The following is a 21,830-nucleotide window of genomic DNA, read 5'->3' as shown; positions in this document are numbered from 1 at the left end:
CTTTGCCAACCCTACACTCTCTATAAGATCACGTATTTTAATAAAATAATACTGTACATGTGTGCTATTTTATTTTCTGTGTGTATAAGTCATATTAAATGATGTCTACCCTAAAAATATATCCGAGTATATTGAAGGAGAATTAATGAATGAATTAACTCAAAATCAATAGCCTTTACCATGCCTAACATAACTCACTAGATTTGGAAAGGCATCATTTACTATCTTGTTATATATGAAACTATGTGAGGACAGCAATGAATCTCCACATTCCTTAAAAGCCATAAGTAAGCAAGCTTGCTGAAAAAAATGTTTTAAGCTGCTCTACTGATTGCATCAAATAGCTTTTTGATATAATTACAAACGAAAATTTTATTACATCACATAATCAGATGAATATTTTGTAACAATTGCATAACATTCAATATATCAAAATCTTTACATTCTGTATATAAGAATTTTCTGTAGATAATAATGGATGAGTATCGAACCAAGAAACAAAAATGGTGAAAGACACATAATTTCTCACTATACATTTTTTTAGTAGGTTATTTTACGACGCTTTATCAAGATCTAAGGTTATTTAGCATCTGAATGTGATGAAGGTGATAATGCCGGTGAAATGAGTCCAGGGTCCAACACCGAAAGTTACCCAGCATTTGCTCATATTGGGTTGAGGGAAAATTCCGGAAAAAACCTCAACCAGGTAACTTGCCCCGACCGGGAATCGAACCCGAGCCACCTGGTTTCGCGGCAAGACGCGCTGACCGTTACTCCACAGGTGTGGACACTATACATTTTATACAGCAATAAAACAACTTACTTATTTATGTACATTCGTACAACACTGATTTTGTGTGATCATTATAATATGACAGATTGCTTTCCTTCACAAATTCGTAAGCCATCCAATATTTCAACACAGTTAAGTCACGAAAAAGCAAATAGAGAAAAAAGATCTCTAACATAACCTTATCACCCTATAGGGCAAAAGACATTTCTCTGATTGAACTGGACTTCAAATAAAAGATATCTTTTTAAGTCGCTATGCACTAATTTGATTAGTATTTTCTCTACCATCTTTTGGTTTCCTATAATTCTTAATATCCCCCCCTTCCAAAAAAAGTTTCAAAGCTTAATATCATTGTCATCTGACCTGCATGAAAATATTATGAAATGCATTCTTGGAAAACATTAGAAAGTCTGATACAAACCTACAGTAGTATTAGTTTCAGAAGTGTATATCTGTTTAAAGTTTGGATGCAGACAAATCTGACCAACTGGAGTACGATATAGACTCATCTCTCCACGGTGTGCACTAGGCAATGTCTTTGATGGCAGTCTATACAATGGCATCTACTTTCGAAATGTGACCATTATTGGGAAGCCAGAAATAAGATAAGATTCTGAAGTTTTGTTTACCATTTTCTGTTACTATTTGTTCATAAAATTATAGACATATGGTAAATTATAAATAAATAAACAAAAAATAAACAAATGAATAAATAAATTTCTGACAAACTTTAGACTAACCCTTGCATGTTTCTAAATGAAAATAAGAGCAAATGCAAATGAGACACTATTCATCCCTCTATGATGAATACATCTCTCATTGACTAGTGCATGGTAAGATGGTAAAAAATTATGGTTATTTTGCATTAAAAAAATATAATATGCATCAATTAACCAAGAAATGTAACATAAAAAGAATTAAATTAAGGAGTGGAATTCAATACCATGAAATAGAATTAAACTAAATTTAATATTTTGAAATAAATTATTTTATCAGTACATAAAACATAAAATGATATGATAAAAGTGAAATATACCTGCAATATAACTTACGTGTATCATCATTAGTTGGAGTTGAACACTTGCGATCATATGGTGTGACATGAGGGTCTATAGGAACTGCATATCCTTTATCCATACTATCATAAACCCAAGATGGCTGAACACATGGTAAATTCCATTCTCTCGCATATTGAAACTTGTCTCCAACAGGATTAGAAATAACCAGCAGGTTAGTAGTATTCAATTCCAATTGTCCACAAAAAGTTCCACCTAAATTAACATTAACAGAAGTGGGGGGAAAAAAAACATTAAAGCAATCATAATTGCCATTTTGTAATCAGGTTGGTTAATCACATATTGGAGCTATCTCGTACAAGAGAATGAATAAGGGAAGACAGTAATTTCCTGCACTATAAACGTCAAAATCTATTATGCATTTCCTATCTTAATCTCTAAGCAGCTTAAAATTTATAGCAAAGGTTACTATACTGTTAACTGAGACTGAGCTCACTTCATTCCATAAAGTAATCCCCAAAAATGCGAGCACTTAGCTGTGCTAAAGTTTTGCATTTACATAATAAATGTCACCTAACATACTGTAAACAAGAGTTACCTCTTTCCCAATTCCCAATCTTATACAAATGACTTTCCTTTCCACTGTCTACTTATAGGTATCCTACAAGAAAAACTCAGCTCGGACTCCTAGCAGCACATATGCTATACCCCTCTTACTCCCTGCAGTAGACATGAGAGTATGTTGGGAACAGGAGCATACGTCATCTGTGCGAGACAGTCATGCCCGCTGGTTTCTGTGCACAGAGTTGTCCTTGTTTAATGCCTATAGTAGACCAATATCTTAGATGCTTCACACTTAGTCTGAACAGTGTTTGAAATGCCTACTGAGATTTGGTCCTTCAGCTCTAAACTTTGAGTATCATCAGTCTTCAACCCCTGCATGGCTGAGTGGTCAGACTTCCAGCTTGTCATGCAGGCGGTCTGGGTTAAAGTCCCAGTCAGATCTGGGACTTTTCATTGAAAAAAATCCATAGTGACACTTGTGGAGGACAAGGTCACTGTTGGGATTTTTCTCGGAGTTCTCCCATTTTTTCCCATATTAGGCATCTACATCATTCCATCTCCATTTCTTCATCATTCCATAGCATTCCCCAATCTCTGGCTTGCCTAGGGACCAGGAGGGTTGCCTACTCGAAACCTGAGTATGCAGTGAACCTTAGTGTAGTCAGCCAGTGTGGGTTTGGGAATGCACCTAGCTTGAGGGTTAGTGCAATAGATCGTAACAGGTCGCAGTGCTGGGCCATAGTGCCTCTCCCAAAATTCCATTACATTTTATCTACAGTCTTCAAACATTTTCTACTAATAATGATCAAGTAGCTAACAGACTGCTTGACAGGTCTAAAAGTCAAACTAAAGGCTATCCTTTATTCTTCCTCAATCAATCTATCAGTCAATTCATTGTCCTGAATCCCATCAATCTGAGGCCAACTAAACCAAAATTTCTTACTATCCTCTCCAATCTCTCTTGTAAAATGTTTATGTTGGCTACATGAAAGAGGATATGATTGCCTCCTCCACTTTCTTCTTTTTAGGATGGTTCACACAGGATGCAATGAAACTGTTGCACATGAAATATTGTGGTCGTAAACAGTCACGAGTGCAATATTAACATAGGCTCTTTTAGATCAACCACACATAGAGTGTGATCTATCTGCAGTATGCGGAATCCGAATCACGCAAAGTGAAGTGGGTAGGCATTAGACACACACACACACACACACTCATTTCCAACACACTGTTTGAGACAAAACAGTGAAGTTGCTCAGAATTAAGTCTCGTAATGCAGCAGCTTGCAACACAACACTCTGTGCACGTGCAAGCTCAGCCAGCAGCATATACTAGGTACGCATCTTGCCCGCCATTAAGTTGGCTGAAAGAATGGAGTTGGATACAGATAAGGCGAGAATTTGGTACAGTCAAGCTTATGTTGTATGATTATACATAGAAGCACCACGACAGGAACGTAACTGAGAAAAAGTGGAATGAAATTGCACAGGAGATGTATGCATCAGGTAAATTACAACAATATAGCTATAGATAATTGAACCTATTCAAATAATCATTGGATTTCACTGTTATAAGCTATCATCTGTTTATACACCTGCTGCCAACTATCGATCATCTTAAGTGCGATGCAATCGATATATAAATTAGTCGCAGCCCGTATATCATTATGTATTCTATCGATTATTTCAGTATTCAAGCTGGTCATGTTTGTCCCCCCCCCCCAAAATTTTTTCCTCGCAAAAAAAAAAAATGCACCCTAGCTTTTTGTTATAAAAATCGAAAAAAAAAGTGCGCCTATTATGTGGGTAAATACAGTACATAATAAATTTTACTACTAATAGTAGTAAAAGTATAATAGTATTTGTAGTAGTAGTCATAAAGAGAAATGGTATTCGTAGTAAAATGTAGTGGTAATGTCGGTGGAAAGAGTATAGTAGTATTTACAGTGAAGCTGTGATGGTACAATCTATTCCATTAATGCCGTCATGTTTTGAAGTTGTATTTACATACCGTACATCATCTCACTTCCACTCCTAAACCAGTAAGTATATAAGACACAGAGATATCCACTCCTCTGAGTAGTGGAGAGCCAATGCACCTCCGAAATTTTGACACACATCACAAATGAGTTCTACAGTGCAGCTGCTACTCTAGCATGAACATCACTGAAAAATGGAATACACAAGCCGCAAGTGATGTAGTAGGTTTAGGTTATGATATCATGTAGATTTTTCCAGGTAGTGAATGTCATTTTTTATTGGATTCCATTTAATGTAGGACACGATTTGTAATTTAATATGTTTAATTATCTGCAATTTAATTAACAATGTGTGTGCACACACATTTTAACAAATTCTATGTAGTGTAGGGCTCAATAATTTAATTATCTTAAGTCTAGTTAGTATTATAAATACAGCCTATATATATATATATATATATATATATATATATATATATATATTGGTTAATACTAACGAAAACACAAAACACCAGTTTTTTCTTATTAAAATCAACACTTTTTGAGAAAAAATAAAACATTTTTCAAACACCCCTAATAATTGGTATATGTCGAGCTACAGTCAGTCATTAAATACACTTTATCATGTCTTATCTAAAGAAGTACTGCTTTTAAAGCAAATTAAAAAAATTAAAACTTGTTACAAATAGCATAATGGAGCATTGAAGCTCCTCTGCACATTATTGCTGACCAACTTCTTCCTGAAGATCTAGCAACTGTTGATGATTGCCAATTATATTTCTTTCTCTCTTTTGTATCATGTTATGAAGAATACAACAAGAAAGTGTAATGATTTTAGCTTTGCTTGGGGTTACCATCATCGTTTCAGATACCCTGAATTTTTTGAAAGGATATCAGATGCATATTCAACTGTTCTACATGCTTTGGAGTGATGATAGTAGTATTCTTCTTTGATAGGTCAGTGTTTCTCTCAGAAATAGTTTATCATATTTCGAGTCATAGGGTATATCTCATCAGCAACTAAGAAACTGTAGTAAAAGAGTATTAATGTTGTGAACTGATTTTTCTAGGAGCTGAGGGGTCAAGTTTATTTCCAGCAAATAACTCTCCAAAATTGGAAGCACAGAAAACACCACTGTCATTATTCCATCCATAATCGCCAACATCAATAGCAAAAAATTTACTCTCATCATCATAGACCGCTTGAAGAACAATGGAATGAAAGTTTTTGTACTTACAGAATGCAGAGCCAGTATTCAAAGTACATTAAATTTGTATGTTGGTGACTTCATACATAAGATATGTAGCACTTCTCGGATGGTTTCACATGTTGGTTGGTTGGTTTGTTTCTATACTTGTTTTTTTGAAAGATGAGGAATGACAGGAGTGTTGCAATCGGAAAAACAACTGAATGTCACATAGCATGGTAGGCCTGTTGCTATGGTAACAATGGTTGAGTTGCCAAATTTCCAGTTTGCACGTGGCAAGTACTTAATAGCTCTTTTGGCGACATTTATTGTGCATACAATGTCAGCATTGGTACGTTTCGTCTTTGATTCTCTGTCGATTTTTGTATTGTTTTCTTACCTTCGTATCAATTGTAAATGAATGTTTTAACGTCAGCCATCTTAACGACAATTCCTACCTTCCATCAGCTGGCAGCATGGTAGTCCATATTGGCAACATGGCACTTTATTTCCAAGCTCGGCCACTTAACTGTCATGTCCCATCTTTCAAAAAAACAAGTATTGTGGCAGACACTGAAGATTTGCTTCATTTGTCTTCTGGCATTCTAAGTTTCACTAAGTTGTTAGTATGTATTATTTTTCAGTTTTTCTCATTCCTGTAGGTGATGAATGTTCATTATTGTATTCGGTAGATTACATATTTCACAGTGTTCATTCTTGCCAATTTTGTTACTCATTTTGCACCACCCAGGGAACATGTGCAGCATAAGGTCTGCAGTGAATGCGAGTAACTTTGTGCCTCTGGCTTCACAAGTTCCTAATACAATTTTACAGACAGCATCTAATCAGAAGTAATACTGAAGTGACACCAGTTACCAAGAATTAAAGACATGAAAGAGTAAAGTTATCACACTCTCCTGTGCTCATAAGTTTCGATCTTTAGTGTTAGTTTTTTTTCCCCAACAGAAGGCAGGTCCCGTAACTTGCATGATTTATAGATGTTGTTGGTGTCGAGATGCACAAACTACTTAGTTCGTCAGAGACTATCAAGAGTGCACCACAGGCAGTGGGTCTATATTACACTCCTAATGAATGATGATTGAGAATTACTGGGATGTCACAGGGAATTGGATTACCGAGAGAACATCCCTGTGTTACCCAGATCATAGGCTTGCCCAACGTAAGTTATAAATTCAGGAACAAAAATTGTACATTTTATCGCCTATTATTCATTTGTAAAAATGTACGCATACTAAATGAAACAACATTTCAAATTCAGGAATGATGATGATGATGATGATGGATGATTATTTCCAATGACCTGGATCTTGGTAGTTACATCATTTTTCTTCTTGCTTCCCAAAATAGGCTAGTTATATCTTCTGAATTTTGTCTGTCTTTACTTAGGGCACCGCACTGAAGTAGGTCTTCTGCATTTATTACAGCATCTGTATTGCATAACATACAGGTGTCCATGTCGAATATTTTCATCAATTTTCAGGATTGCCTGACACATATTCCTACACACTTAAAAAACCTGCAAAACTGCATGTCAGTCAATAAAACAATCTTAACCAATTTTCCAATAGTACTTATTAGAATATTTTACATCTAAATATCATTACTAAGATTCGATAAATATTATTTGTATCTTTACCTTTTTCCAGTTTCAGACTGCCATACGAAATGGTATACTCTGAGAACTTCATACACAAGATAATGTAAGACATTAAAACGTCACTATATGAGTTGGGAAGTTCCATGAAGAAGCAGTGGTATCTTGGAGATGTCATGGGATTATTACAAGATAATGTTGTTGTTTTCTAATGCCAGGCATTTGACAATAAAGTCATTTGACCTCTTGCACTCCAATATTTTTCAAAGATATTATCATGACCAGCCACTGAAGCACAGATTTTGAGGTGTTCCGAATCCATTTCTTGGTTTGAGTTGCACAATGGGCAGTTAGGGGACTGATATATTTCAATTCTATGCAGGTGTTTGGCCAAACAATCATGGCCTGTTGCCAATCTAAATGCAGCTACAGACGATTTTCGTGGTAAATCGGGAATAATTGTGGATTTTGATGCAGAGAGTTCCATTTTTTCCCTTGGGATTGAGTTATCAAATTTTGTTTGTTGAAGTCTAAGTATGTAGATTTAATAAATCTCTTCACAGAGTAATACGTAGATTTAGTAACAGATCTGTAAGTAGCAGTGCTGCCCTTCTTTGCTAAAGCATCCGCATTCTCGTTTCCCAGGATTCCACAATGGGATGGTATCCATTGGAATACAATTCCTTTATTGAGTGATATTAATTGAGAGAGCATTTTAGTTATTTCTGCTGTTTGAGATGAAGGTGTGTGTTTAGAGACTATTGATAGAATAGCTGCTTTGGAGTCTGACAATATAACTGCATTTTTAAATTTACTGATGTGGCATAGAAGATTCCTGAGACATTCACTTATTGCAATGATTTCACCATCAAAACTTGTTGTTCCATATCCAAGAGATCTATAAAGTGAGAGGAGACAGCACGTAACACCTGCACCGGCACCTTGTTCTCTGGAGATCAAGGATCCGTCGGTGTATAAATGAATTACAAGATAATGTTAGGCAACACAAGCAAATATTAAGCAATATGATCTTCGAAAAAGAAGAACTTACACAAAGACATAGATAACCAAATTTCTAGTTACATTTTCAGAAGCTCTTCCCAGTCCATTACTAACAAGCTCTACTAAGCAAAAAGAACCTACCCAGGCTGAAGTATTGGCTGAACTTTTGGCTATCTTTCTGAAATCACACTCAGACTTCAGCATCAGAATCAGATCCATCTTCCTTACATTTTCTCAAAAATGTTCCACCAAATATTGAAAAATTAGCACCTACATGGCAGAAATATTTTAAAGACATGGAAAGGAAGAAGATGAACTCGACTAAAGTGCTTCTAGGCTCTCATCTACGAACAGCTTGGTGGCATATCTCCTTTCAACTGTCCTTCAGTATCACAGCCTAATTTAAAGTTGCAAACTCCTGCAGTCAAGTACATGTATTGCTATTCTGTATAAAATACATATTAGAAACAAATGAAATTAAGCTTACCCAAGAGTAATGAACAACAATTCTGCAGGGGGATGCTCTTCTGTTTCCTATCTCGTCACTTATTAATCCCAATATATACTGTGGGAAGCTCACAAGATCAGCCCTGGTAGGAATGTGGAGTAATGCCAATCTTACATGCAGGCAACATCCAGCGTAACGCCACTCTTGCTCGCAGAAAACGACATAATGACACCCTACTAACTACATAACAGTATCTAACCAATGTGAAAACATTCTATCAACTTTTGAAATGTAAACTAACAGTTTCAACTTATACAACACACGGACACAGAGCTAGACTCAAACTAGTTGATATTTTCAGACACAATATAATTAATCACCATGTGGCGACAGTGATGTCATCTGTTTAGTGACGTAAGAGTCAAACTTATAACTCGGTTCTAGGAAGAGCAGAGCAGTGCTCCATTCATCAATACCTCCCCCCATCGCAACTAATAAAAATACATCTTGCAGAGACTTTCTCGTCAGCTCCCCACAGTATAATCCAAACTACTATCAAGCTTAACCTTGTGAAATTGAAAAACATTTACTTGTCCTCATCCAGATCATTTAAGAACGACATATTTCTTTTTCGTTTATTGGAGGAATCCAACAACTACACTCAAGTCTTTCCTCCTCCAGACACAACCAATAACATAAGAATAGTATAATTAGTCCTACTTTTTCATCATTTGCTATTTTTATGCAAGCTATATTATTAGCTACCACATTTCCGAATGAAACAAATCACATGACATTGTGAGACAGATTGCCACTGTTTCTTTTTGTCACAGACATTTCCGTTTTATTTGGAGCAAAATGTTTCATCTCCAACAGTTTCATTACCAGTGTGCATCCAGCCTTATTCATCAAATTACAATAACTGTATTATGTTAACAATGAGTATGTGTATTTAATATTCAGGATTTAATAATAAAGTGATAAGTACCAGAATTTGAAGTGCTACTAAACAAGAAAAATAAATTATATTTATTTTTTTACAAAATATGGAGAAATTAGTTGTAATGTTAAAACATCCCAGAATTAGAATACTCCAGTTTATGCAACAATTATATGAATGAAGTAGAACTCAGTAAACAAACAGTACAGAAATTACTTTGAACAATTAAAAAAGCATAATCTAATATCTAAGTCTAACACAAATATAAAACAGGATTATTAATTTTACATCTTTCAATGCGTTCAAAAACATGAATGTTATACAGTTAGTTTCTGAAAAGAAAATTTAAAGCAATAAATTAATCAACAATTACGATGATCATCTTTATATCTCAAGATGACTCACCATTGTCGTTAATAAGCTTCTTTATTTTCTCCTTCTCTTGGCGTGGCAAATTTGAGCAAGTGATGGTAAGGCCATGAAATACAGGACATTTATACTCCTGGAATTCTGGATCTGAAGCATGTACATTCCTTTTGCAACTTGCTTCCCACACAGAAATTACCCACTTCTCAGTCATAACAGGAAGACTCTTTTCCACAGCCTTCTACAATAAAATTGGAACATGTTTTTTAGTAAACATTATTCAATAAATTCAATCATTATTAGAATTCGATCATAGAGGTTGCAAAAAGCAATTTCGACATTTATCGTCAGTAGTCAAGTAGTTACTGTGCTTGTTTCTGGACACAGTTATCACAAATTCAAATCTGACAAAGGATATTTCAGACTAGACAATCATTGTTTCCTACAGGAGCAAAGTAAAGCCAAGAGTCCTCTGTCACAGTGTTCATAGTACATAATACAACCACTGTTTACCAACGCTCAAGAATCTTCGATTTTTGCCATTATTATTATAACATCCCAGTAGTATTTCGTTAATAATTGAGTTGGTATATTTCCCTCAGTTTTGAGGAAGGCTTAGCAGTGAAGTAAACTTTCTTCTTCCATGAATGAAGAGTATATACACTATGGTATGCTATGAAAATTAAACCTATGAAGGTAGCAGCCAAGCTGACAGGCAGTCCCGGAAAATAGTATTTATTAATTTTTATTTTAAATATAATATCCCATTCTGACTTTCCTATTATACGAAGTACAAATATTCTGCAAAAAATTTATTTCACAATCCTTTTACTGCAGGGGTGGCTGGGTAGCTCAGTTGGTAGAGCAACTGGCTATGTACTGGAAGATTTCAGGTTCAATCCCAGGTGGTAAGGGGATTTTTCGCACTGTCAGAACTCCCAGAATGATCCTGTGAGGTTCATTCAGCCTTCCATTCAGGTGAATTTATGACATTCAATAATGCTGCATGAATACTTCTGTCTTGGATTAAATATCGATACTAACCCCTTGTGTTGTACTGGTATATTGTAAAACCCTTCAATACATAATATTACAACTAGACTGTGATTATAAATTAAAACTTTGTAGTACTATTAAGATTTTTTGACATGTTCTACATTCTAGCTGTGAAGCGATGTATGAATACCATGGAGTGTAAATAAATACAATACAATACAATACAATCAAATTGAGGACTTGGTTTTTCACAGGGATAAAAGACGATCAGAGTATGAGGCCGATTACACCTTCTCATTCCAGTATCGAGGTCATGAAAGCATGGTGCTCTACCTCAATGATCCTCAAGTGCCTTCATGGAGTGTAAAGAGGAATTTACTATTTTACCAAAGTGGTAATGAGTATGTAATTTGTCTTTATGCTCATCTGACTGTCTGTACACAGCAATTTCTACTTAACAGACTTTGTTTATATTTGCTATAGCCAAGCAACTTCAAAACATAGCGCTTCCATTCTCGACTCGCACGTGACATCATTGTTCTACATCACTTAATCCACACTCCAGTCTGACTGGTAAGAGCATTTGGTTTCTGCGCACTTTGAAATGTATGTTACCAGGCAATATCCACAAGCCAATGCATGAAGAACTTATACACATGAAATATAACCATTCTTACTAAAAAAATGAGTCTTTTTATTTGACAACTTAACACAAAATGACGATTTACTCAAAATTAGCTGTAACAATCTTCTTCTTGGATATATTCCTTGTATAGCAACAAATTAAACAACAGTTTCGTAGATCCTCCGTCAGTAGAAATGACGATTTCAGAAAAAATTATCTACAGAATTATGTAGGCTCCAATCGAAAATTTTGGGGAAAAATATCTAGCTTAAAGATAGATACACAAATAAATTTGTAAAATTAATGTCATCATCATCATATCCTTCACGTATTACACCCTACAGGATCTGTTACGGTCTCATGCCAGCGCTTTCGTGGTCTTCCCAATTTCCTCTTTCCTCTTGGTACATAAGTAAGAATCTGTTTAGGCCATCTAGTGCGATCCATCCTTTCGACATGTTTTTTCCACTGAAGTCGATATTGTTGAACAAAATTAACTATAGGATCCATTTTTAGTTCCTGCAATATGTCCACATTTTTACGGTGTTCCAGCAAAGAGCATCCCGCTGTTCGTCTCATGAACCTCATTTCAGCTGTCATCAGCCTTTGTTCATCAGCTTTTCTGATTGTCCATGCCTCGCTACCGTAAGTGAGGACCGGTCGAGCTAGTGTTTTATATACCTTTAGCCTTGTATGTTTCTGAACATGGGAGGATTTGAAGACGGCGTTAATTACGCCAGTGATTTTTATAAATTTAGATATTTTGTTTGACATATCTTCATCAGTGATGTAAGAGAGGTTATAACCTAAATAGTTAAATGAATTAACCTTTAATATTACAGAAATAGACTAAAAAACTACGAGGGTTGGGGCATAAGTCATGGCAACTATTTTTTTGTGAGAATTCGAGTGTGGGTGGAAAATGTGAAATATACAGATGAAAGGACAAGGAATGGACGAAATGTACGGACATTTAACAACACGCTAACATATTGTTCATGTTCATTACGGTCAATGCCATAACATTACAGGGTTCCTGTGCCAGAATCATTACAGCACACATACCCATTCTAAAGGCCCTCAAAGTAGCTATCCACCTCGCAATTGTCCGGTATGGAAGGGTTCTACCAATTCTCTGGCATTCCTCCCATGAAGAATGGCTATTTTGATTTATGAGCGTTGTTCAACATGGGTTACATCCATCCTGCATGGCACTACACTGACAACTGATTTAACACTACTCTCTGTTGTATTACAGACAAGCACAAGCACAAGTGTTGTGGACACACACTATGACTGCACAGCTTCCGTGCGACATATGACATTTTGTGATACCAACCCTTCTTACCTTTGAGAAAAAAAGTTGCCATGACATGTCTCAACCCTCACATAAATGTGTTAACTTTTCTATAGACGAAATCGCAAATTTAATCTCATAATTAGGGCTAGGTATTTTATGATGTAGCATATATTTTTTGGTAAGACTGATATGTTCCTTAAATATATAAAAATGCTTATTATGAAAAAACTAATTGTTTAAAGTACCTACTTTGTTAAGTCATATTTATGCATATTTCACCATTTCTATGTGATAGAGCATATTTTAATAATTTAAAGGTGAATGTGTCCAATGCCCACCCACTTCACTTGCGTGATTCGGGTTCCCCATGCTGCGGAAGATGGCGGAACTGTGACCCATTTTCTAGTTGTACACCACTTCGGCAGGTCACATTGTACATGATGTGTAACTGTGGAGAGAGTTATGTCGTGTACTAGGGTAAGTGTATGTGTAAGTGTTCGTGTAAGTGTAGTGTCTGGAATAAGTGATGATGATGAAGATGACGAAGGGAGAAGGAGAAACCCGGTGCCGGAACATAGCCTACTCCTGTCGAATAGCACCAAGGGGACCGCCAGGCTTAACGTCCCCATCCAACAGACGAATCACTATTAACAGTGACATATGCAATAATTTAAAGGTCATATTTTCACTCTTTCAAGAAGTAAAGAACTTTTCTCATACAATTTCTTTCTTTCATGTTCATTTGAGATGTTAAATTTCTCTGAATAACATATCGCATTTTGTTTCCTGGAAAATGGCAAAATGCACCTTCTCCTCCTATTTCATTTAAATTCACAATATGGACTTTACCCTTACGTGCCAGTGAACTAATATTTGTGTAGGCCTATTCTGATTATTGTAACATTCAACTAACAGATTTAAATTCTAATTTAGCCCAAAGATTGCAGCACATTCATAATGCCTGCATGCGTTTCATTCGCAACATCCGCAAATATGACCATATTTCACCTTTCCTTGAAATGCTCCAATGGGTAAGATTACAGGACTGAAGATATATACAAATTTTTTCATACACCTAAGAGGCAACAAGTATTAAAATCGGCAATAAGTGAAAAGGTTAAGTACAACTTCACACAGTGAAAAACTCAACTTTGTACTTGTGGTACAACTGTGGTTGTGGAATTATATGACCCTATAATTGTAATCCTTCAAAACATATCAGAATGGAAAGACAAAACTTCGTCTTCACAACCAAATTCACTTTTATGTGCTCTGACTGAATGTCAATTTGTGATTATCTCTGTTTTATATTCAGAGACTTTTTTTTTACACTTGAATTAAAACAAGTTGCTCTTGAAACTATAAATACATTCTACCCCGAAATAAATTGGTTACACATTTATACAGATAGTTCCAAATATCAAAATGATGAACCAGCTTGGGCTGGAATATATTCCAAATTATTCAGTTTTTATTTGTCTACAGAGAGTCCTTCTACTCACTTTGATGGAGAAATTGCATTAACAGGGCATGAACACAACTTATTTATCAAATTAATATGTTCAAAAATGCTGTTATACTTTAGCAACTCAATTTCTGCAATCCAAGCCATAGCTTCAATTAATATTCCTATAAATTCAAAAATCGCAGAAATTCAATCATCCATAGACATAATGGCAAATAAAATAAAAATCTGTATCTCCAATGGATCCCTGCCCATTGTGGCATTATGGGCAATGAGATTGCAGATTGTTTGGCAAAGAAAGGAACTAAAATATTACAAGTACCCTTGAAAAAGATATCTTATCACAGTGCCAAATTGTTCATACAAACACATTTCAAATCAAAATTCTAAAGAAATTTCAAGAAAACAATAATAATAAATCTTAGTCAGTATTGCTTACTGAAAAAGAACATATACCTGATTCTCTTCAACATGATGCAGTAGCAAAATTTCGAATGCTAATTAGCCATGACTGTTTACCAGCACACCTGTTTAAAACTGGAATTTTTGGTTCACCAAAATGCATACTGTGCAACCTAGAAGACTCTTTGATGAATAAAGAACATTTACGAAAATGTCCAGCTTTGGCATCAAATCTTTTGGATTTGGATTCTAAATTATACTGGGACGCTAGAAGTCGAATGGAGAAATTCCAAGGGTTTGGGCAATGAGGTAACAACGACGATGACGCCTCCGCCACTGCCACCACCACGTTAACACGTCGTTCACGTTAACACTTGTTTAAAACTTTAAACTATATTAGTTGAATTGTTAGACTACAATAACATAGAAAAAGATATGGAAATACTACCCATCACACCAAAAAGTCCACAGTTAAACATGTTAGAACAATATGAAATATACAAGCGCACAATAACACACCCACAACATATACTCAATACACATTTACAGTTCAATACCCATATATTATTCGACATCATAAGACATGGCACACAAACAACCATCCCCCACCATAAGAGCAATACACCTACACCCCTTCAATTGACGAACACAAACGCCAGAAATCAAGATTAGCTGGCACAGCAGTAATTCGTAGGACATTGAAGATGACGCCACATCAGCGTCAAAACAGAGACGTCTGTCTAAGGTACATAACCTGTTTAATAATTATAACACTTTTAACGGTTCAATTAGCTGCTCACAAAATGAGTTACATACAAACTACTTTAAGCTCTAAATCAAATAATATAGTGATAATAGTAATAACAGTAAACCAGTGGAAGTTCACTGCCAATCTTTGCCTCCAACGAAAACATTTGATGTCACTAATAACACAGCAGTGGTCAACCAAACAATTTCTTTCAGTTTCTGCCTCTCTCTTTTCTTAACAGATGCTACTTGCACAGATATAGTAAATGAACTGTATCTTTTTCTAAAAGTGAGTTATACAAACCTCATATTTAGTACTTAGCACATTTCTTGCAACTAGATGTGTTGTACCCTTAATCAATTTTGGTGCAAGTAATGCTCCCATATATTCAATCTTGTTTATCAAGTCCTCCTGAAAGTAGTTAGAGATATATTAACAAATAAACAATACACTATAAGTAACAATTTTAAATTATTTACAACTTTTGCAACGAGTACAGGGAATGAAATGAGACTACACTGATTCTATCAGTTCCTCTCATTGATAGGTGATACCTCAAATATTCTAAGCCTGATCTCCAGTGATTCATTAATTCATTCACTGTTCAACTGTAACAGCCTGACTCTAGTTTGATACAGCATTCAGTCACATGCATGATTTGTGTTTTGAATTGTGGAAAGAGTTTTCATTTACAATGCACTTACAAAATATTGTTTTGCGAGAAAATGTCAGAGAAAAATAGCAGAAAATAAAAAAAAAATAAATAAATAAATAAGAATTCTGTGTAAATCATCAATCAACAATTCAGTTAGAAATTTTCGTGCTACTAGTCAATTAATTTTGGACATAAATAAATTCAAAAAGGGACCTATTCTGACTCAAGTAAAACTGTAAGTGTATTTAAATTACCAAACTCTTGGTTAAATCCACTGTTGTCAGTGAAGTTACTTCAATTCAAACAGTCAATCACAGAAGTGCTCTCCCCACTCACTCACTCTCACTCACACAAACAGAGAGAGGCATGGAAGAAGAAAAAAAGTAATTGTTGAAGTTCTTAGAACATAAAAATACGAATATTTTAAGAGGGAAATGGAAAAAAAAAAAAAAAAAAAAAGTTAAAAGTTCGTCTAGTTTGAAATAAGTAAAATTAGGCACAAAGAGGCTGTTTCACACACTCTTAAGTAGCTTTTTTTTAAGCATGAATGTTGATGAAACATGTATATACGAAGTCTCAAAGCTACACATTATAAAAAGAAAAGTAGGTTTTACCTCAAAATATGGGGTCTAAAGGCTCGTCTCCACTATTAAACATTTAACAACAACATGTCAAATGTTAAATTGTTTACCGTTAACATCCCAACATGTTGATTGAACATGTTAATGCTACTTTCATTTAACACTTTGTCCTCACTGTTAAACATGTTAAACTTGATTTCTTTGCGTAGTTCACCATAAACAGTCTATGAGATTTTAATATAGATAGTGTCTTACTTTCAAACCTTGGACAATGAACTCAGATGATGATTTGGCTTCTGTAACTACCTCTATTACTTGTTACAAGTCCTTGAAAAGGAAGAAAATGAGTATGTGGGTGCGGCAATATCTTAGTAAAAGTCACTAAGAAGATATTATAAACGAGCTTAAAGTTTGAGATCGATTTGGTTTCAAAAACTTGCTGAGAATGTCAGAACACGATTTTAATATAGTACTGAAAAAAAATATTTACTGTTACATCAAAGAAAGGCACAATTTAAGAGCAGCCACTTCATCTCAATTTAAAAAATTACAGGAGATTGATTGACTATCACAGGACCTATGATATGATAGATGTTAAAGGAACGGGTAATATCATATAATTATTCTGTCTGAAGTTTTACGAACGTTAACATACATCAGCAAATACGACCATTACTGATGTCAATATAGCAGTAACGTTTAGCTTACGACGAGAGTGCAAAAACTTTCTGTTGTATTCTCGAGAACAGTTAAATAATAATTTCAGTTCTCTAAAACAGTCGGCATTCTTTGTTTTGTCTCTGTATTCTTTTGCAGAGACATCTCACAATCCCACAAACAAGGTCTTTCCATCAGTGCATTAATTTTATTCTAACATATTTTCTTTCGTCCACTCCATTACTTCGAACAACTTACAGCCAACACCAAGAACCAATGACAGTATAAAAATGATCAAGATACGTGTCACAAAATCGGAAGTTAGTTGTTGCTATGGAAACTGTACGAACTTTGCCGAACTGTACCGATGCTGCACGAGCAAATGAATTGACTTGACATGTTTTCCATTACTGCTGGAAAACACGCCAACATGTTAAAAGTGTTAACTTTAACATACTCAGTCAACATGTTAAGTCAACTGAGACTTGAAATGTCCATATACATGTTATATTTAACATGTTGTTGTTAAATATTTAATAGTGGAGACAAGCCTTAAGTATAACAAAGAAATATACATAAAATGTTAAGAGCTTACCTTCTCCTGACCTGCAAAATTTGTTGTGCTCACTATTAACCCTCTCATTGCTGTTGTAAAAATTGGTGAAGGATTTTTTGGAATAGGTGATCCTTCTATCAGGCATGTAAGGAGACATCGGGGTCCTAACAACCTGCTAAAGACACATAATTGAAGTAATTTTTAAATGCTTGACAAATAATTAGCAATGAAACAGAAAATGTGATACTTATAGACCTAAACATGTTACTTTACGAACCAAATGGTAACCTTTAAACAAAAGACAGTAACAATACATAGCATGAACACTTCCGAAAACAAAACAATCTCCAATGTTGCAGATTCAAACAGCCCACCGAACACCAAAAATTTTACAACTATTATAAGTGAACTTAAACCTCATCTTCCCAGTTTCCTTCAAAAACAAAAGTACGAAAAGTGATTTGTGCCAACAATTATACCTCCTCTGGATCAATTATTCTTCTTATAAATATGACAAGAAGAAAATAATGTGTCTGATTATCTTCTAACATGAGTTTCCTCAAATAGAGACATCAGGGCAAAAGGGGCCTCTCTCACACAAGTCTTAGCAGCTTAGATAGTAAAAACAGACAATTTGTAACTATATCTAACAGATGTTCTCTGGTTCGAAACTTAAGAAAAGTGTTATTTTTTTATCTGTGGAGAAATTCAAAATTTTAGTGTAAGAAATCTGAAATATTATTGTATGTAGTCCTTAAAAGGCATAGATCTATAACTGAAATACGATTTGTTAAGATATCTTGCAGGTTTAACACAAACAGACATGACGATAGTGAACTGAATATAAAAAAAATATATAAATACATTTATAAATATAAAAATATTAAAAACAAACAATGACTCCATAAAATACAAAAATAAAATAACAGACTAACCTTCTTATACTATGTAAACAATAAATAGATGATATATTTGTAATAAATTACTTACACGCATTTCAAATTCCGAAAGCGAGAAAATAACTCTCCCTCGAATTGTTCAAAAACAAAGGCATCTCTCTTTGTTGGTTTAAGTGCAGAACAATCGCCTTCTGAGATCCATTTTGGTGAAAACTCCTGCTCTCCGCAAGTCTGCAATAATTACACACAATGTTGCATTAACACAATCTTCCATTATTACGATTTCCACTTATAAAATAACAACTATTATCCTAAACAATGAGGACTTTCAAATAATGAAAATTGTAACATAGACGAAAAAAATCATTGTAAGGGTTATAAGTAAGAACACGTTAATGCTCAAAAATGTTGAAGTGATTCCTGTTTCACAGTAAATAATTATAGTCACACTGCAAAAGCTAATAATTAACCATAAAAGTTTATTTTCATACTCCAAAGAAAAAGTTTTCTTAGGATGATGCTTTATCTTGTCTGATGATCATGTAATTATTTCTAATACTGAGAAAATCTACAGAAATTAGCATACGAGCAGAGCTTAAAAAAGCACTCATCTGCTTTTGTTACATTTTGTTGTAATTTTGTTACATTTGTGAAAAATAAGATTTGTATTTTATTCGTAGATATGATAAATTGTTATCTATTCTTTAAATTTGAAGTTCATAATATTTCGTGAAGTTATAGAAATTTAAACTGTTTTTTCCGTCGTTTCTTAATAACCATGAATATGACCATTTTTTAAGGAAGAAAAACAAAAAGAGGCCTTCATGACAAGTCACAGTTTTACCGATGGTATTACTCATAGGTAGGCTGATACTGATAAACATACTCTTCGTGTCATTACGGACAATCGCAGTGACTTTCAAAGTACTTTTTTTTTAACTTGGTTATTTAATAACGCTGTATGAACTATGAAGTTATTTAGTGTCGATGGAATTGGTGACAGCGACATGACATTTGGCGAGATGAGGCCGAGGATTCGCCATAGATTACCTGACATTTGCCTTACGGTTGGGGAAAACCTCAGAAAAAACCCAACCAGGTAATCAGCCCACGCGGGACTCGAACCCGTGCCCGAGCACAACTCCGGATCGGCAGGCAAGCACCTTAACCAACGGAGCAACACCGGAGACTTTCAAAGTACTTTATCAGGCATAAAATTGGATTTTTAAAAATGGGTCTACTGGAAAATACGATATGAAACTTTACGGTTTTTGGTAGATTGAGAGTTTTTGTAAGGCCAAGAATCAGTGACAAGTTAGATTAGGTTTGTTGAGGTTTTTGGTATGCCTTGCATATATAATTGTTGTGTTACGTTGTCGTCGCCATCTTTGTTTCATCAGTGGGGTGTAATATAGGCTGTAGAATATTCTTGAGTAATCCCAAAAGAATTCTCCATTTTCTCTCAGTGCTTTATCAATTATATTACCAGTTGCATTTTTGGATGTTTTTTAATCACGTCAGCTCCAAAAACCAATAACTAAAAATGTACCTTTTGAGTATTTAACCTGTGGGCAAAGTTTGAAAAGAGATTAATTCTGGAGGAATGCCTCTCCATGGATTTTAGAAGTTCTGAGCATGTATAATTATTTTATATTAAATTTCCACCTTTTTATGCTTAGACTGTTGCGGGAAAACTATAGTTTTACATTTTATAACTTTTACGTAGTTTTGGTAGTGTGCACCAACACTGATTGTAAACAATATCGACCAATGAATACTGTCTTAGTACATAAACATTCAACATTGAGAGGCATCAACACTGACTGTAAACAATATCGACAAATTCCCTCGGTGGGAGAAAGGAACTGGCTACCGTACCCCATTATCTCCTGGCTTATTTAGGGTACATCATAAGTGGTGCCTTGTTGGCATCATTTGTGAGGTTCAGACCCGTCTTTGGACAGTTGACTGAACAACAACCACCTCAGTTACAGGTTAGGTTTGGTTAATTTAGGCTCTTTTTATGCCATGCATATATGATCAACTGCATCTCCACAAAAAATCCCGGTAATTTTGAAGATACTATGTAAAGGTATGAAGTCACTTAAATAAATAATCCCCTCAACTAACCCACTAAACTTGTCATATACCTTTTTCGTGTTAAATGAGGAGATAGCTAAGTGACATAAAGCCGAGGTATGTGACAAGGTTAGCAGGTTAGTTGAGGGGATTGTTTAAGTGATATGACTTCACACCTTTCCATCGTATCTTTAAAATTATCAAAATCCCTTATAAATTCAGCGATTTTCACTTCCAAAATCACCGGAACTACCTCAGCGCTAGTTTCACCAAAAATACTATTAACACTTGTACCTGAAATGCCATTTTCATATCATCTGAACATTGGTTTTCAGTCTTCAGTCCTTTACGGATCACGAAATAAATGTTTACACTTTCCTCGTCTGACATATTGCACCGATAAAACGCTTACCGCTTCTAATAACCTATTTACTACAATATATATATAATTTTATTAAGAAACTGTGACGAAGTTATTACTGTTACGTAAACAAGGTATATACAAATTAAATATAAAAAAATACTTTCTTTAAATGCATACTACACGTTTCAAATTATATCAACATTTATACCGCTAAAATCTATGCACCACTCATAACTCGTCGCAAGTCAACTGTTTACAATCTCGACCTTGATCTCAGTGTTGCCACAATTGCAGACTTGAAATTAATCAAATTTTACTCTCATGTCCTGTAAGCCAGATGTCTCTGTAGGGCAATAGGGAATGTCCTCAACTAGCACCAACAGATAGCGCGCATGTACTTTGAGGGATGCACTTTGCGTGTACATTTGTTTTCCGGTATATAAACCTCGACAGCAAACTATGTTAGCTTACATTACATTACATTGTAGATTATATTCAGTACTTCTAGGAGTCTCCGAAGTTTACGCCTGCACATATACTGTGTTTTCGCTGTAAGAAAATTCCTAATGTAAACACAAGCACGTGGCTGTC

At 34.9% G+C, this 21,830-nt stretch overlaps 1 protein-coding gene across 3 annotated transcripts in view; it reads right to left on the bottom strand.

The window, feature by feature from the left end:
* The window catches only part of mus101 (mutagen-sensitive 101), an 81,904-nt gene extending 60,416 nt beyond the window's left edge, over positions 1-21,488 (bottom strand). For 2 of the 3 annotated variants that reach the window (XM_069833180.1, XM_069833182.1), the window contains exons 1-6: positions 21,170-21,488; positions 18,888-19,027; positions 17,937-18,072; positions 15,752-15,859; positions 9,952-10,153; positions 1,846-2,064 (exon numbers count right to left, since the gene is read on the bottom strand). In XM_069833180.1, the coding sequence (XP_069689281.1) occupies positions 1,846-2,064; positions 9,952-10,153; positions 15,752-15,859; positions 17,937-18,072; positions 18,888-19,027; positions 21,170-21,265 (901 nt within the window). In that variant the 5' untranslated portion in view covers positions 21,266-21,488. The remainder of the gene's footprint in view (positions 1-1,845; positions 2,065-9,951; positions 10,154-15,751; positions 15,860-17,936; positions 18,073-18,887; positions 19,028-21,169) is intronic. The other variant, XM_069833181.1, reaches the window with a different exon arrangement.
* Between the last annotated feature and the right edge of the window lie 342 nt (positions 21,489-21,830).

Source organism: Periplaneta americana, chromosome 8 (assembly GCF_040183065.1).
Source record: "Periplaneta americana isolate PAMFEO1 chromosome 8, P.americana_PAMFEO1_priV1, whole genome shotgun sequence".
NCBI classification, from domain to species: Eukaryota; Metazoa; Arthropoda; class Insecta; order Blattodea; family Blattidae; genus Periplaneta; species Periplaneta americana.
This window is presented reverse-complemented; position numbering and strand designations above follow the sequence as displayed.